This window comes from Rutidosis leptorrhynchoides, chromosome 1 (assembly GCF_046630445.1).
Source record: "Rutidosis leptorrhynchoides isolate AG116_Rl617_1_P2 chromosome 1, CSIRO_AGI_Rlap_v1, whole genome shotgun sequence".
Classification (NCBI taxonomy): Eukaryota; Viridiplantae; Streptophyta; class Magnoliopsida; order Asterales; family Asteraceae; genus Rutidosis; species Rutidosis leptorrhynchoides.
The window spans coordinates 662,215,835-662,235,194 of NC_092333.1; the positions used below are offsets into that span (position 1 = coordinate 662,215,835).

General features: G+C 32.9%; 1 protein-coding gene across 1 annotated transcript; it reads left to right on the plus strand.

The window, feature by feature from the left end:
* The first annotated feature begins 13,972 nt into the window (after positions 1-13,972).
* On the plus strand, positions 13,973-18,058 carry LOC139885869 (KH domain-containing protein At5g56140). The gene is made up of 7 exons (XM_071869624.1): positions 13,973-14,314; positions 14,831-14,916; positions 15,724-15,875; positions 16,559-16,678; positions 16,759-16,875; positions 17,276-17,419; positions 17,551-18,058. The coding sequence occupies exons 1-7, from the start codon at positions 14,208-14,210 to the stop codon at positions 17,701-17,703; spliced, it is 879 nt and encodes a 292-aa protein (XP_071725725.1). The 5' UTR covers positions 13,973-14,207; the 3' UTR covers positions 17,704-18,058.
* Positions 18,059-19,360: the final 1,302 nt, after the last annotated feature.

A 19,360-nucleotide genomic window follows, 5' to 3' on the forward strand; every position in this document is an offset into this window, starting at 1 on the left:
CGACGGCGTAAATCTGGTTTTACAGTATTTTTCGTGTTTCCAGGTTTTAAATCATTAAGTTAGCATATCATATAGATATAGAACATGTGTTTAGTTGATTTTAAAAGTCAAGTTAGAAGGATTAACTTTTGTTTGCGAACAAGTTTAGAATTAACTAAACTATGTTCTAGTGATTACAAGTTTAAACCTTCGAATAAGATAGCTTTATATGTATGAATCGAATGATGTTATGAACATCATTACTACCTTAAGTTCCTTGGATAAACCTACTGGAAAAGAGAAAAATGGATCTAGCTTTAACGGATCCTTGGATGGCTCGAAGTTCTTGAAACAGAATCATGACACGAAAACAAGTTCAAGTAAGATCATCACTTGAAATAAGATTGTTATAGTTATAGAAATTGAACCAAAGTTTGAATATGATTATTACCTTGTATTAGAATGATAACCTACTGTAAGAAACAAAGATTTCTTGAGGTTGGATGATCACCTTACAAGATTGGAAGTGAGCTAGCAAACTTGAAAGTATTCTTGATTTTATGTAACTAGAACTTGTAGAATATATGAAGAACACTTAGAACTTGAAGATAGAACTTGAGAGAGATTAATTAGATGAAGAAAATTGAAGAATGAAAGTGTTTGTAGGTGTTTTTGGTCGTTGGTGTATGGATTAGATATAAAGAATAAGTAATTTTGTTTTCATGTAAATAAGTCATGAATGATTACTCATATTTTTGTAATTTTATGAGATATTTCATGCTAGTTTCCAAATGATGGTTCCCACATGTGTTAGGTGACTCACATGGGCTGCTAAGAGCTGCTCATTAGAGTGTATATACCAATAGTACATACATCTAAAAGCTGTGTATTGTACGAGTACGAATACGGGTGCATACGAGTAGAATTGTTGATGAAACTGAACGAGGATGTAATTGTAAGCATTTTTGTTAAGTAGAAGTATTTTGATAAGTGTATTGAAGTCTTTCAAAAGTGTATAAATACATATTAAAACACTACATGTATATACATTTTAACTGAGTCGTTAAGTCATCGTTAGTCGTTACATGTAAATGTTGTTTTGAAACCTTTAGGTTAACGATCTTGTTGAATGTTGTTACCCATTGTTTATTATAAAAAATGAGATGTTAAATTGTTATATTATCATGATATTATGATATTATGATATATAATATATCTTAGTATGATATATATACAGTTAAATGTCGTTACAACGATAATCGTTACATATATGTCTCGTTTCGAAATCATTAAGTTAGTAGTCTTATTTTTACATATGTATTTCATTGTTAATACACTTAATAATATATTTACTTATCATTTAACATAATTAACCAAGTGTATCAATATCTTAATATGATTCATATGTACCTAGTAAGACGTTGTTATAACGATAATCGTTATATATATCGTTTTCGAGTTTCTTAAATTAATAGTCTCATTTTTATGTATATAACTCATTGATAAAATACCTAATGAGATACATACTTATAATAAAATCATGTTAACTATATATATGTAACCATATATATGTCATCGTATAGTTTTTACAAGTTTTAACGTTCGTGAATCACCGGTCAACTTGGGTGGTCAATTATCTATATGAAACCTATTTCAATTAATCAAGTCTTAACAAGTTTGATTGCTTAACATGTTGGAAAAACTTAATCATGTAAATAACAATTTCATTTAATATATATATAAACATGGAAAAGTTCGGGTCACTACAGGGTCGTGGATTGATTCAAGATAATATTTATCGATTTATTTCTGTACATCTAACTGTGGACAACTAGTTGTAGGTTACTAACGAGGACAGCTGACTTAATAAACTTAAAACATCAAAATATATTAAAAGTGTTGTAAATATATTTTAAACATACTTTGATATATATGTATATATTGTTATAGGTTCGTGAATCAACCAGTGGCCAAGTCTTACTTCCCGACGAAGTAAAAATCTGTGAAAGTGAGTTATAGTCCCACTTTTAAAATCTAATATTTTTGGGATGAGAATACATGCAAGTTTTATAAATGATTTACAAAATAGACACAAGTACGTGAAACTACATTCTATGGTTGAATTATCGAAATCGAATATGCCCCTTTTTATTAAGTCTGGTAATCTAAGAATTAGAGAACAGACACCCTAATTGACGCGAATCCTAAAGATAGATCTATTGGGCCTAACAAACCCCATCCAAAGTACCGGATGCTTTAGTACTTCGAAATTTATATCATATCCGAAGGGTGTCCCGGAATGATGGGGATATTCTTATATATGCATCTTGTTAATGTCGGTTACCAGGTGTTCACCATATGAATGATTTTTATCTCTATGTATGGGATGTGTATTGAAATATGAAATCTTGTGGTCTATTGTTACGATTTGATATATATAGGTTAAACCTATAACTCACCAACATTTTTGTTAACGTTTAAAGCATGTTTATTCTCAGGTGAATACTAAGAGCTTCCGCTGTTGCATACTAAAATAAGGACAAGATTTGGAGTCCATGTTTGTATGATATTGTATAAAAACTGCATTCAAGAAACTGATTTCGATGTAACATATTTGTATTGTAAACCATTATGTAATGGTCGTGTGTAAATAGGATATTTTAGATTATCATTGTTTGATAATCTGCGTAAAGCTTTTTAAACCTTTATTTATGAAATAAAGGTTATGATTTGTTTTAAAAATGAATGCAGTCTTTGAAAAACGTCTCATATAGAGGTCAAAATCTCGCAACGAAATCAATTAATATGGAACGTTTTTAATCAATAAGAACGGGATATTTCATTTATTGCCTTTGCTGAACGCCTTATTTATTAACTAGAATTATTTTCGCAACTACTTTATATCAAAGTTTTATGTGCTACTCCCTCCGTCCAGGATTAATTGTCCAGTATTCCTTTTTGGGACGTCCCAAATTAATTGTCTACTTCCAAATATGGTAAGTAAATTTGATGATGTTTACAATATTGTCCCTAATGAATTAATTAAATTACAAAGGTGAGAGAGATTTCTAATTAATTAGTTGAGGGTAAAACAGTAAAGTAAAAAAAAAGTACAGAAAAAGTACAGTGTGATAATGATATTTCTTAAACTGTGTGTTTTTTGTCTGGAGACAATTAATCTGGGACGGAGGGAGTATATTTCATGCTATATGTAAAAAAAAAGCGGTATTGTAAGTTTGCAAGTTATTGTATAAAGGTTTGAATATGATATATATTTTTTTTTTTTTTTTTTTGTGATTAGTTTTTCATATAGAATTGTAGTAGTTGAAATAGTATGTTAGCTACTAAGTATGAACTTAACGGGTAGGTACTACCCGAATTAAAGAGTATAAAACGCTAATATGAAGAAAGAGCTTTTATAAATAAGTTCATATTACGCTACGAAATACTATTGACTACTCTTGATATTCTATATGATTAACTCGTTTCATTTGACTATTTTGAAGGAAATGGCACCGACTACTCGACACACCTTGAATATGAGCGAAGAGGAATTTCGTGCCTTTCTTGCTTCAAACATAGCCGCAGTACAGGCTGCGCTACATACCAACAATAACCTTGGATCTAGCAGTACAGGAAATCGTGTAGGATGCACCTACAAAGAATTCACTGCCTGCAAACCTTTAGAATTTGATGGAACCGAAGGACCGATCGGATTGAAACGGTGGACTGAGAAGGTCGAATCGGTGTTTGCCATAAGTAAGTGTACTAAAGAGGACAAAGTAAAGTACGTTACACATACCTTCACAGGTTCTGCGTTAACATGGTGGAATACCTATCTAGAGCAAGTGGGACAAGATGATGCTTACGCACTACCGTGGTCAGCATTCAAGCACTTGATGAACGAGAAGTACCGTCCCAGAACCTAGGTCTATAAGCTCAAGATAGAACTTAGAGGGTTACGAACCCAAGGATTTGATATTACCACGTACGAAAGACGATTCACAGAATTATGCCTATTGTGTCCGGGAGCGTTCAAAGATGAGGAAGAGAAGATCGACGCGTTTGTGAAAGGATTACCGGAAAGAATCCAAGAAGATATAAGTTCACACGAGCCCGCCTCCATACAACAGGCATGTAGAATGGCTCACAAACTAGTGAACTAGATTGAGGAAAGAATTAAAGAACAGGCGGCTGAAGAGGCCAATGTGAAGCAAGTCAAAAGAAAGTGGGAAGAAAACGGTGATAAGAATCACCAATACAACAACAACAGCAATTACAACAATAATCGCAACAACTATCCCAACAATCGCAACATCAATCGCAACTACAACAAAGGGCCCAACAACAACAACAACAACAACAACAAGAACAACAACAACAACAACAGCAACTACAACAATCATCCCAATAACAATAACAACCGCAACAACAACAACAATAATCAGAAGCAGCTATGCCAAAGGTGTGAAAAGTATCACTCGGGGTTCTGCACCAAATTTTGAAACAAGTGTAAAAGAAATGGTCATAGTGCGGCGAAGTGTGAGGTCTACGGACCAGGGGTTAACAGAACGAAAGGAACAAATGGTGTCGGAACGAGTAATGGTGGAGCAAGTAGTGTCGGAGCAAGTTATGCCAATGTATTTTGTTATAAATGTGGAAAACTGGGCCACATTATTAGAAATTGCCCGAACCAGGAGAACACGAATGGACAAGGCCGCGTAAGAGTTTTCAATATTAATGCGGCAGAGGCACAGGAAGACCCGGAGCTTGTTACGGGTACGTTTCTTATTGACAATAAATCTGCTTACGTTTTATTTGATTCGGGTGCGGATAGAAGCTATATGAGTAGAGATTTTTGTACTAAATTAAGTTGTCCATTGACGCCGTTAGATAGTAAATTTTTACTCGAATTAGCAAACAGTAAATTAATTTCAGCAGATTATATATGTCGGAATCGAGAAATTAAACTGGGTAGCGAAATATTTAAGATTGATTTGATACCAGTAGAGTTAGGGAGTTTTGATGTAATAGTTGGCATGGACTGGCTGAAGAAGGTGAAAGCAGAGATCGTATGTTATAAAAATGCAATTCGCATTGTACGAGAAGAAGGAGAACCCTTAATGGTGTACGGAGAAAAGGGCAACACGAAGCTACATCTTATTAGTAATTTGAAGGCACAAAAACTAATAAGAAAAGGTTGCTATGCTGTTATAGCACATGTCGAGGAAGTACAAAGTGAAGAAAAGAGCATCAATGATGTTTTTGTCGCAAAATAATTTCCCGATGTATTTCCGAAAGAATTACCGGGACTACCTCCACATCGATCTGTTGAATTTCAAATAGATCTTGTACCAGGTGCTGCACCAATAGCTCGTGCTCCTTACAGACTCGCACCCAGCGAGATGAAAGAACTGCAAAGCCAACTGCAAGAACTATTAGAACGTGCTTTCATTCGACCAAGCACATCACCATGGGGAGCTCCTGTTTTGTTTGTCAAGAAGAAAGATGGTACATTTAGGTTGTGTATTGACTACAGAGAGTTGAACAAACTTACCATCAAAAACCGTTATCCACTACCGAGAATTGACGACTTATTTGATCAACTACAAGGCTCGTCGATTTATTTGAAGATCGATTTACGGTCTGGATATCATCAAATGTGAGTAAAGGAGGATGATATTCCAAAAACTGCTTTTAGGACGCGTTATGGTCATTACGAGTTTATGGTTATGCCGTTTGGATTGACTAACGCACCAGCTGTGTTCATGGACCTTATGAACCGAGTGTGTGGGCCATATCTTGACAAGTTTGTCATTGTTTTCATCGATGACATACTTATTTACTCAAAGAATGATCAAGAGCACGAAGAACATTTGAGAAAAGTGCTAGAAGTATTGAGGAAAGAAAAACTGTACGCTAAGTTTTCAAAGTGTGCATTTTGGTTGGAAGAAGTTCAATTCCTCGGTCACATAGTGAACAAAGAAGGTATCCAGGTGGACCCAGCAAAGATCGAAACCGTTGAAAAGTGGAAAACCCCAAAAACTCCGAAGCATATACGTCAATTTTTAGGATTGGCTGGTTACTACAGAAGATTCATCCAAGATTTCTCCAAAATAGCAAAACCCTTGACTGCATTAACGCATAAAGGGAAGAAATTTGAATGGAAGGATGAACAAGAGAAGGTGTTTCAGTTATTGAAGAAAAAGCTAACTACGACACCTATATTGTCATTGCCTGAAGGGAATGATGATTTTGTGATATATTGTGACGCCTCAAAGCAAGGTCTCGGTTGTGTATTAATGCAACGAACGAAGGTAATTGCTTATGCGTCTAGACAATTGAAGATTCACGAGTAAAATTATACGACGCATGTTTTGGAATTAGGCGCGGTTGTTTTTGCATTAAAGACTTGGAGGCACTACTTATATGGGGTCAAAAGTATTATATATACCGACCACAAAAGTCTTCAACACATATTTAATCAGAAACAACTGAACATGAGGCAGCGTAGGTGGATTGAATTGTTGAATGATTACGACTTTGAGATTCGTTACCACCCGGGGAAGGCAAATGTGGTAGCCGACGCCTTGAGTAGAAAGGACAGAGAACCCATTCGAGTAAAATCTATGAATATAATGATTCACAATAACCTTACTACTCAAATAAAGGAGGCGCAACAAGGAGTTTTAAAAGAGGGAAATTTAAAGAATGAAATACCCAAAGGATCGGAGAAGCATCTTAATATTCGGGAAGATGGAACCCGGTATAGGGCTGAAAGGATTTGGGTACCAAAATTTGGAGATATGAGAGAAATGGTACTTAGAGAAGCTCATAAAACCAGATACTCAATACATCCTGGAACGGGGAAGATGTACAAGGATCTCAAGAAACATTTTTGGTGGCCAGGTATGAAAGCCGATGCTGCTAAATACGTAGGGGAATGTTTGAGGTGTTCTAAGGTCAAAGTGGAGCATCAGAAACCATCAGGTCTACTTCAACAACCCGAAATCCTGGAATGGAAATGGGAAAACATTACCATGGATTTCATCTCTAAATTGCCAAGGACTGCAAGTGGTTTTGATACTATTTGGGTAATAGTTGATCGTCTCACCAAATCAGCACACTTCCTGCCAATAAGAGAAGATGACAAGATGGAGAAGTTAGCACGACTGTATTTGAAGGAAGTCGTCTCCAGACATGGAATACCAATCTCTATTATCTCTGATAAGGATGGCAGATTTATTTCAAGATTCTGGCAGACATTACAGCAAGCATTAGGAACTCGTCTAGACATGAGTACTGCCTATCATCCACAAACTGATGGGCAGAGTGAAAGGACGATACAAACGCTTGAAGACATGCTACGAGCATGTGTTATTGATTTCAGAAACAGTTGGGATCGACATCTACCGTTAGCAGAATTTTCCTACAACAATAGCTACCATTCAAGCATTGAGATGGCTCCGTTTGAAACACTTTATGGTAGAAAGTGCAGGTCTCCGATTTGTTGGAGTGAAGTGGGGGATAGACAGATTACGGGTCCGGAGATAATACAAGAAACTACTGAAAAGATCATCCAAATTCAACAACGGTTGAAAACCGCCCAAAGTTGACAAAAGAGCTACGCCGACATTAAAAGAAAAGATATAGAATTTGAAATTGGAGAGATGGTCATGCTTAAGGTTGCACCTTGGAAAGGTGTTGTTCGATTTGGTAAACGAGGGAAATTAAATCCAAGGTATATTGGACCATTCAAGATTATCGATTTGGCTAAAGATGATCTCACTATTCCGTTGGACGAAATCCAAATCAATGAAAAACTTCAATTCATTGAAGAACCCGTTGAAATAATGGATCGTGAGGTTAAGAGACTTAAACAAAACAAGATACCGATTGTTAAGGTTCGATGAAATGCTCGTAGAGGACCTAAGTTCACCTGGGAACTAGAAGATCAGATGAATAAGAAGTACCCGCACTTATTTCCAGAAGATGAGCCAACACCTCCAATCGCTTAAAATTTCGGGACGAAATTTATTTAACGGGTAGGTACTGTAGTGACCCGAACTTCTCTGAACCTTTCTATGATTATATGTTTAATGAAAACTATATTTACATGATTAAATGTTTCCAACATGTTAAGCAATCAAACTTGTTAAGACTTGGTTAATTGAAACGGAAATTTTGTAAACGTCTGATTACCCAGTTTGACCAATGATTCACGAACGCTATAAGTTGTATATGACATGATGATACATAAATGAATAAATATATATGTTTAACATGATATAATGATCATCAAGTATCTCATTAAAAATAGTAACAATAAGTTATATACTTAAAAAGGAGACTATTGACATATGAAACTCGAAACGATACATATAACGATTATCGTTATAACCACGTCTTACTAAATATATATGAAGCATATTAATACATTGTTATATTATATATAACATGATAATATGATAATTAAATATACCATTAAGTGTATTAATAATGAACTACATAAGTAAAAACAAGACTACTAACTTAAGGATTTCGAAACGAGACATATATGTAACGATTATCGTTGTAACGACATTTAAATGTATATATCATATTAAGATATATTAATATATCATAATATCATGATAATATAATGATTTAAAATCTCATTTGATATTATAAACTTTGGGTTAACAACATTTAACAAGATCGTTAACCTAAAGGTCTCAAAACAACACTTACATGTAACGACTAACGATGACTTAACGACTCAGTTAAAATGTATATACATGTAGTGTTTTAATATGTATTCATACACTTTTGAAAGACTTCAAGACACTTATCAAAATACTTCTACTTAACAAAAATGCTTACAATTACATCCTCGTTCAGTTTCATCAATAATTCTACTCGTATGCACCCGTATTCGTACTCGTACAATACACAACTTCTAGATGTATGTACTATTGGTATATACACTCCAATGATCAGCTCTTAGCAGCTCATGTGAGTCACCTAACACATGTGGGAACCATCATTTGGCAACTAGCATGAAATATCTCATAAAATTACAAAAATATGAGTAATCATTCATGACTTATTTACATGAAAATAAAATTACATATCCTTTATATCTAATCCATACACCAACGACCAAAAACACCTACAAACACTTTCATTCTTCAATTTTCTTCATCTAATTGATCTCTCTCAAGTTCTATCTTCAAGTTCTAAGTGTTCTTCATAAATTCTACAAGTTCTGGTTTCATAAAATCAAGAATACTTCCAAGTTTGCTAGCTTACTTCCAATCTTGTAGAGTGATCATCCAACCTCAAGAAATCTTTCTTATTTACAGTAAGATATATTTCTAATACAAGGTAATACTCATATTCAAACTTTGATTCAATTTCTATAACTATAACAATCTTATTTCGAGTGAAAATCTTACTTGAACTGTTTTCGTGTCATGATTCTGCTTCAAGAACTTTCAAGCCATCCAAGGATCCTTTGAAGCTAGATCCATTTTTCTCATTTCCAGTAGCTTTATCCAGAAAACTTGAGGTAGTAATGATATTCATAACATCATTCGATTCATACATATAAAGCTATCTTATTCGAAGGTTTAAACTTGTAATCACTAGAACATAGTTTAGTTAATTCTAAACTTGTTCGCAAAAAAATTTAATCCTTCTAACTTGACTTTTAAAATCAACTAAACACATGTTCTATATCTATATGATATGCTAACTTAATGATTTAAAACCTGAAAACACGAAAAACACCGTAAAATCGGATTTACGCCGTCGTAGTAACACCGCGGGCTGTTTTGGGTTAGTTAATTAAAAACTATGATAAACTTTGATTTAAAATTTGTTCTTCTGGAAAAATAATTTTTCTTATGAACATGAAACTATATCCAAAAATCATGGTTAAACTCAAAGTGGAAGTATGTTTTCTAAAATGGCCATCTAGACGTCGTTCTTTCGACGGAAATGACTACCTCTTTCAAAAATGACTTGTAACTTGTATTTACGACTATAAATCTATACCTTTTCTGTTTAGTTTCATAAAGTCAAGTTCAATACGAAACCGTGGCCGCTTAAATCACTCAAAACGGATTAGAAACGAAGAAATGGCGAGCAAAACAAAATTGGTAAAAACTACTCATTTTAGCTACGTGAAAATTGGTAACAAATCTATTTCAACCATAACTTAATCAACTTGTATTGTATATTATGTAATCTTGAGATACCATAGACACGTATACAATGTTTCGACCTATCATGTCGACACATCTATATATATTTCGGAACAACCATAGACACTCTATATGTGAATGTTGGAGTTAGCTATACAGGGTTGAGGTTGATTCCAAAATATATATAGTTTGAGTTGTGATCAATACTGAGATATGTATACACTGGGTCGTGGATTGATTCAAGATAATATATATCAATTTTTTCTGTACATCTAACGCTGGACAACTAGTTGTAGGTTACTAACGAGGACAAAAAAAAAAAAAAAAAAAAAAAAAAAAAAAAAAAAAAAAAATGTATTAAAAGTGTTGTAAATATATTTTGAATATACTTTGATATATATGTACATATTTGTTATAGGTTCGTGAATCGACCAGTGGCCAAGTCTTACTTTCCGACGAAGTAAAAATATGTGAAAGTGAGTTATAGTCTCACTTTTAAAATTTAATATTTTTGGGATGAGAATACATGCAGGTTTTATAAATGATTTACAAAATAGACACAAGTACGTGAAACTACATTCTATGGTTGAATTATTGAAATCGAATATGCCCCCTTTTATTAAGTCTGGTAATGTAAGAATTAGGGAACAGACACCCTAATTGACGCGAATCCTAAAGATAGATCTATTGGGCCTAACAAACCCCATCCAAAGTACCGGATGCTTTAGTACTTCAAAATTTATATCATATCCGAAGGGTGTCCCGGAATGATGGGGATATTCTTAAATATGCATCTTGTTAATGTTGGTTACCAGGTGTTCACCATATGAATGATTTTTATCTCTATGTATGGGATGTGTATTGAAATATGAAATCTTGTGGTCTATTATTATGATTTGATAATATATAGGTTAAACCTATAACTCACCAACATTTTTGTTGACGTTTTAAGCATGTTTATTCTCAGGTGATTATTAAGAGCTTCCGCTGTCGCATACTTAAATAAGGACGAGATTTGGAGTCCATGTTTGTATGATATTGTGTAAAAACTGCATTCAAGAAACTTATTTCGTTGTAACATATTTGTATTGTAAACCATTATGTAATGGTCGCGTGTAAACAGGATATTTTAGATTATCATTATTTGATAATCTGCGTAAAGCTTTTTAAACCTTTATTGATGAAATAAAGGTTATGGTTTGTTTTAAAATGAATGCAGTCTTTGAAAAACGTCTCATATAGAGGTCAAAACCTCGCAACGAAATCAATTAATATGGAACGTTTTTAATCAATAAGAACGGGACATTTCATCATTGATCGTTTCGTGGGATTGGCGTCGAAGTCCAGAGGGTAGAACTCGCTCAGAATTGGATAACCTCAACTCGTTATTAGATGGTTTTGTTTTTGCAGATAAAAGTGGTGACTCGTGGTCTTGGAACCTTCAAAACAGTGGCATATTCTGTACAAATATTCTCACAAAGTTGCTAGATGACAAGATATTAAGGCAGAATGATGCTACTGCCCATCAGATGACTCTTCGTAATCAAATGGTTCCGCAAAAAGTTGGAATCTTCGTTTGGCGTACAAAACTTCGACGTATCCCTGTTAGAGTGGAATTAGATAAACGTAATATTGATTTGGATTCGGTTCGGTGTCCTGTTTGTGATGGTGACGTTGAGACTGTTGACCGCATTATCCTCCATTGTCCTTTTGCAAAAGACTTATGGGATCGGGTGTTTCGGTGGTGTAATATGGGTCGAAATATCTACACGAATTTGGACGAGATGTTTATTGGAAAAATTAATTCGACTGAGTCTTCAAAAGTATGGCAAGCTATCGAATGGGCGTGTGGCTATTTCATTTGGCGTAATAGAAACCACACGCTTTTTCGGAAGAAAAAAGGAAATGTTCCAATGGCCCTAAACGAAATCCAAATAAAGTCGTTTGAATGGATCGCCTCGCGTTCGAAGAAAATTGTGCTCGACTGGAATCAATGGATTTTAAAACCAAACCTGCTCGATGATCATGGTTGATTTCCTGCAACGTCCAACCAATTTCGTTTACTCTGCTGCTTTTTATTTTTCTTTCTGTCGATTTGGGCTTTAGCCTATTTGTATTTTTTTGATGGCATGTTCTCAAATGCCTGTTGTAACCTTTTTCTTGTTTTAATATAATTCATGCTGACTTAAAAATATATATATATATATATATATATATATATATATATATATATATATATATATATATATATATATATATATATATATTAATAATTCAAAGTACTATCATATGTCGTGTCTTACAACTGTCATCTACTTCTGTTAATCATTAAAAAGCTAATTTAGGAAATAAAAAAGAAAAAACATAAACCCCAAAACTTATTATAGCATATTATCACGTTTTCAAACTTTAAATTTGATAACAAAACTACAAAAGACTAATAGTATGATGATTGGACCTATGCAATTTAAAACGGGCCCAAAAAGGCCCTACAATTATAAAACATCATCATCATCATGAAGCATGCCCAACCACTAACCCAAATCGAAGAGTCTTTATATTATTCACATTTATAACATCCATCCATCCATCCATCCATTCATTCATTCATTTATATATCTACAATTCAGTTATAAAAACGTATTAAAAGTAGAAATTGAAAAAATAATTGTACAATGATAACAAATTTGTTTCAAAATCCAGAAATATTATTAATTGAAACATGATTCCAAATAGTACGTAATAGCACCCCCGAATACTCCCAATTAATTTCCGATTACTTCTTTTTAAAAGCAGTTCGTTTTGATTTTTAAATTCCATTTAATTAATCAGTCAACGTCAATTAATAGGTCAAATTTGAATTTGTTGATCAAATCCGGTCAAAGTCAAACTTGAATAGCATTTTAACATGAATTTACATTAGAATTTTAAATTTTTTGAATAAGATGAACGATTTTAGATAATTATGTCAAAGTTTATGTTTATTTATCAGTTTTTTTTATATTTACATAGATAATTTTGAAATTTAATATGTAAATGTATAAAAAGTACAATTCGATTAATCCTCAAATTATTTATTACTGCTTCGAAAGTCTCAACCGATTACTCCCCGAATGACGAGTTTTACAACCTTGCGTATTAGTATATAATATATGTAAACGGGGAGGTAATGTTTTCACCCAGCTTTATACGACATAATTGTATTATTTCGTGACTGTTTTCAATCTTTCGCTAACCACTTCAAGATATACGGATAAAGATATTTGTATCTTCAAATTCATGTGACAATATCACTACTTCAACCACTAGATTATCGTGTGATGGTTTGTTTAATATGATATGTAGCATTATATTGAACAATCGTTTATATTTACTTGTTAAAATTCCACCTAATCAGTTTTTTTGCTGTTAAAAATTGTTAAATAATACACTAAGTTTAAGGATTTTGTAACAACAATTTTAATAATGTTTATAAATATGCATAAACCTTTTATACATAACGATCATATAATTACTTTACAAATTATTGAACTGTATCAAAATGTTAAGCACGTTAATAAGTGTACTTTGAGATGTGGTTAGGAAATTTCAATATTTTAAAAAGATCCGGATATTAACAAATAGATTATCATTGGGTGTTAATTAATTGCATGCAAATTTATAACAAAACTAAATAGTTGAAGGGTAAAAATATAATTTAATTTTATTTAATACGTAATTTTAAAAATAATCGTTACTTTTATTCAAAGTATTTTCGTAATATATCAGGTTGATTTATCACAATAATGCAACAGTAACTGTATTAGTAGTGTGCGAGTGTGTTGGTGTACGATTGGACCTTCTTCAATATCATCAATCCCAATCTTGTCATCAAATCAATTCAATTCAATTCAATTTAATCCAATAATAAATGCTAACGCTCACATATGTCTTTCTTCCACCGACGCTAATCTAATCTATCTAGTTTCTTTGTGATTAAAAAAAGGTGTATTGATCGGTGTAATCGAATTGATTGGATCCAAACACCGATCGCCGGAAACTATGTCTTCCGGTAGGTATATGGCGTACTCACCGTCACCGTCTGCACCTCACTCTCCTCATCTCGCTGGTATTCGTTCGGCCGCAACCGCTATTGTCGAACAAGAGAAGTATAACGTTTTTTCTATATCGATCTTAATTTTAGCTACTGTTCTATAATTCTGTTTACTGTGGATTGTGTGAAGTATTGAAATTAGAGTGTTAGTTGGATCAGATTTGTGTTTCTGACTTTATTTGTATAAAGATTTATAAATATTGATATAGACTTTGCTGTAAATAGAACACGTGTTTAAGAATTTGATATATAAATATATATATGTTATATTGTTGTTGTGAAGTTTACCTAAAAAAAGGTAGAAGGTTTTCCCTGGCTACCGGAGGTCGAGTTATAATCCGACCCATGCAGCCCGGCAGGATTGCTGTCTGGCTGTTTCCAACCCTTCCCTGGCCACCACAAGATATTCGTCCTAAACAGGATCCGAACCTGAGACTTATTGCAAGGAACTCAGGGCCCCAATCACTAGGCTAACTTGTGATGATTTAATGTTGTGAAGTTTACTTGTTATTGGTTAATAATTTTCATAATGGATGTTGTTTGAATATTGGTTTGATGGTTGTGATGGTAGGTATCTTTCAGAGTTATTGTCTGAACGAAATAAACTTAGTCCATTTGTTCCCGTGCTTCCACAGTGTTATCGATTGCTGAATCAGGGTAAGTTTGTTAAACCTCTTTTTATTTGTGTTTTACGTAGTAGTAATTAGTAATTATGAGATATTAACTGAATTGTTTTTTTAGTTCTTCTTTTCGATGTTTATAGTTGCATTTGAGCCATACTGCCTATAGCAGTTCCATATAAGTTAGAGTGCAAATTCCTGTCAGTCTAGTCTGTTTTTCATGAGAAGAGTTTGGATTTTTGGTTATTGATGATGTCGATGTTTGCATTTTGATGCTTCGTTGGCTGACGCATATGTCAAAATATGAGCAATGCAGATCGTTGTGTTTGAAGTCGGTATTTGCTTATCATATTCATGTGATCAAGGAGCTAATTCTAACACATCGTCTCCATCTCTATGGACAATTAACTTTGTATTAGCTATTAACAAGTCACATCGTCCTAATTATTCTTCAGTAGTTCACATCATCCTGCATCTTGGAGTGACTATACTGGTTTATTGGCAAGTCAGCGGAGTTGCAAGATTTTTGTCCTGTGTTTGGATAATAGTGTAAAACATGATTTTTGTAAAGATTGAGTGATTGGCCCTTTAAAGCCTCTAGCTTTAATGGCTGTTAATTGAGTCCTGCACTTGTGTTTTTACTACCTGTTTGTTTAACTTTATTAGTGTTTGTCTTCAGGAGAGATAGTTTGTTTAAAGTTGTTGGTTTGATAGGGGACACATTGGTATTGAATTGACCCGTCAAACCATGAGTGTTTTTTTCTAATTTATTGGTGACTGCTAACTACTACTTTGTTAACTGCTAACTGGTACATGTTCTTGAAAATTGACTATTTTGGAGCAGAAATATTGCGTGTAACCACGCTGTTGGGGAACGCATCAGTTTTAGATCAATGTGGGCTTGAACATGCTAGGCCCCTGGCTTCAGGAGGAATGTATTCAAATGCAGGAGCTAACATGAACATGAACAGATGGACTTCGCCAATTCACTCAGAAGTAATGATACTAACCATTAACATAACATTTGCTTACTCTAATTACTTACTGCATTTAACAGCGTTCCTGACACTCTAGTGCACTTACTTTTTTCATGCTAACTAAGTTGACTTCCTTAACTGCTTGCTTCCGATCTTACGTATGTTATCGCAGGTAGTTTGTGGCTAACACCATCCAGATTGACTTCTAAATGTAACCAAATTAGATAGTTAACCACTTAACCACTTAACCTAATCCTTTTGACCCATGATGCAGTCAACATGTTTGGTCCCTTCTTATATTGCTTACAGATCACATTATATATTTGACATGGAGGAGACTTAAGAATCTTGAGACTTATGATTATTATCAGTTTCTGGTGCTATCAAGCTGTAAGGTTAGGTGACACTGGGGATGCTTTTATTGGTCAACATTCAGTGTTCCTGAACATTGGTTTGCAGCCACATAATGATCACTTAAAATGAGCCTTATTGAAATGTTCACCATTTTTATATGTTCAAGATTTGTCATGCTTCTTTGATATCTGTTATTTCTTAGTGATACTTGATAATTTCTGCAATAATTTCTGCAGTGGTAAAAAACCATTTGGTATGCATACATCACAGTAGCCAAATGAACCGCAAAAATTAATTTTTTTTTTGTTCATTAGTATATGTAAGCGTATGTTGGATTCTTTTGTGCAGATGTCATCTTTACTGCAGCCGTCATCTGGGCAGAGCTGGCTTGGTTCGCAGGGCAGCTCATCTGCTCTTGTAGTAAAGAAAACTATCCGGGTTGATATCCCTGTTGATACTTATCCTAATGTAAGTTCACTTGTTTAACGATGTCTTTATTGATGGCTTGCTGATTGTTTATGTTTTGACTAGTGTTGTTTAACATGCAGTTCAATTTTGTTGGACGTCTCCTAGGACCCCGTGGGAACTCCCTTAAGCGGGTTGAAGCAAGTACCGACTGTCGTGTTCTTATCAGAGGACGTGGAAGTATAAAGGATCCAACAAAGGTATGTCAAAACGGAGTAGGGCAGGTGGGTCAGATAACGAGTCAAAATGGGTGGGTTTTGTATGAATGTCATCACGTGGGATCAACCTAACTTTCTTGTTCAAATCTTTTTTAAATCTCAGTATCTTACTGTGTTTATTTGTAGTAATATGAAAAGTAATATAATAAATTATAGATATATTAATATAGTGCCACGAATGAATTGATTTTAGAGGTATTAATATAATATACACTTTGGGTGATTTTTGACCATCTAGCTTATTTGACCCGTTTCCTTATAAGCTATGTTGTTTTGACTTGGGTTAGGGATGTAACATTCTGACCGACCCGTTTATACATAAACGGGTTGACAGTATTATTGTGCTATAGATTGATTTAGTGGCAGTTGTTGTTCCATGTAGGAAGAGATGATGCGAGGAAAACCTGGTTTTGAACACCTGAACGAGCCTCTTCACATACTCGTGGAAGCAGAGTTACCTGTCGATATAATAGATGCCCGGTTGATGCAAGCTCGTGAAATTCTGGAAGACCTGCTTAGACCTGTGGTATTAGTTTAATCTTAATATTAATCTTAATATACGAAATATTATTCAAATGGGTTGATTTTACCCGTCGACTCTTTAATGTGTTACATGAGTGTTGAAAACATATTCAAAAGCGATTGTTTTGGGTGCAGGAAGAGACTCATGATTTCTATAAGAAGCAGCAACTCCGGGAGCTTGCAATGTTGAATGGCACCCTGCATGATGAAACGGGTCAAATGTCAGGTTCAGTTTCGCCCTTCAACAATAATAGCCTTGGGATGAAAAGAGCAAAGACCAGAGGATGATGAAATATGAATCGGGTGATTACTAGTGGGCTTTTCTGAGCTTGCATATTTGATATATGCGTTGCCGTGCAAACAGCATCTGTCTTGCTGCCTTCAACTGCCATCGGGGCACGGGATTCTATTTGCATCCTGTTTAAACATGTACTGTATGATATGAGGTGTGTGTGTGTGTCTTCTATTTGGAGGAAACTGGTCGTGAGAGTAATTATTATATTGTAATGAAGAGACCTTAATTTGAGAGTAATGGTGTAGTATGGGAATATGTATGCCCTATAGTTAGTGTGTGTGTGTTTGTGTGACAGCTTGTCATGAGAAGTTTTGGCAAAATGGGATTTATATATGATTGTATTGGTTTGGTTTGGTTTGTACTTCTGCAACTTTTTTTTTTTTTTTAACGAGGAACACCCTATGAATATTGGCTCCCCATAAACCCTGTATGTCGGAAACTCGAGTATCAGGTAAAACACCTTCCATTGTAAATCTCCAATTAGCTTTCGTGTGACGACCTGAAAATTTCTGACCAAATTTAAACTTAATCTTATTATGATTTCGACACGATGAGCAAAGCCTATTTAATTGAATCTCAGAATTTGTGAACTAATTCATTTACCCTTCGACTGTGTCCGATGGTTCACGAACAATTATTTGTAAATAAATATGTACATATATATATATATATATGTACATATATATATATATATATATATATATATATATATATATATATATATATATATATATATATATATATATACACATATATACATATATAAATATATATGATTCTTAAACATAATTAATATTATATGTATATTGTAATACATATGTAAAATGAATAAATATTAAATATTGAATATATGTTATCATATGTTATTAAATATCACATAGTTAAAAAATATGTAATTGTAATATATTAAATTGAAATTATAAATTAAAATAAATGGTATAGTAATATTATTATTATTCTCAAAATTAATATCAAATTTAGTACTATAAATATAACATACGAATATGAAACTTGATATATATATAAATTGTTATATTATTATTATTATTATTACTAATAATATTATTACTATTAATAATATAAATAGTTATTAGAATTAATATAGTATTAGGAATATTATCATTTCTAAATATCATCATTATTAGTATTATTTTTATAAATTATTATTATCATTATTGTGATTTATTGTTGTCATTATTTTTTTTATTATTATTATTATTATTATTAGTATTATTATTAATATTTCGATATATTATTATTAATTTTATTATTTTTATTATTAGTATTAATATTTTTCTTAACAACTTTATCAATACCAAAAGTTGAGGAATTATATATATATATATATATATATATATATATATATATATATATATATATATATATATATATATATATATATATATATATATATATATAATCAAATATATAAACTGATATATATAAAAATATATATATATATATATATATATATATATATATATATATATATATATATATATATATATATATATATATATATAAAATACAGATGTATATATATATATAAATACGTATACTAATATATATTTATACAAAATACGTATATAAATATATAAAACCATGAATTCAGTTTCCCATCTTTGTCAAACTGTTTTATAAAGTGTTTTA

Bases quoted from the DNA above. Each gene is read 5' to 3' on its own strand.
- LOC139885869 (XM_071869624.1), top strand. From the start codon at position 14,208: ATGTCTTCCGGTAGGTATATGGCGTACTCACCGTCACCGTCTGCACCT. The intron at 14,315-14,830 runs GTATAACGTTTT...TTGTGATGGTAG, and splicing joins GCTATTGTCGAACAAGAGAA to GTATCTTTCAGAGTTATTGT. The intron at 17,420-17,550 runs GTATTAGTTTAA...TTTTGGGTGCAG, and splicing joins AAGACCTGCTTAGACCTGTG to GAAGAGACTCATGATTTCTA.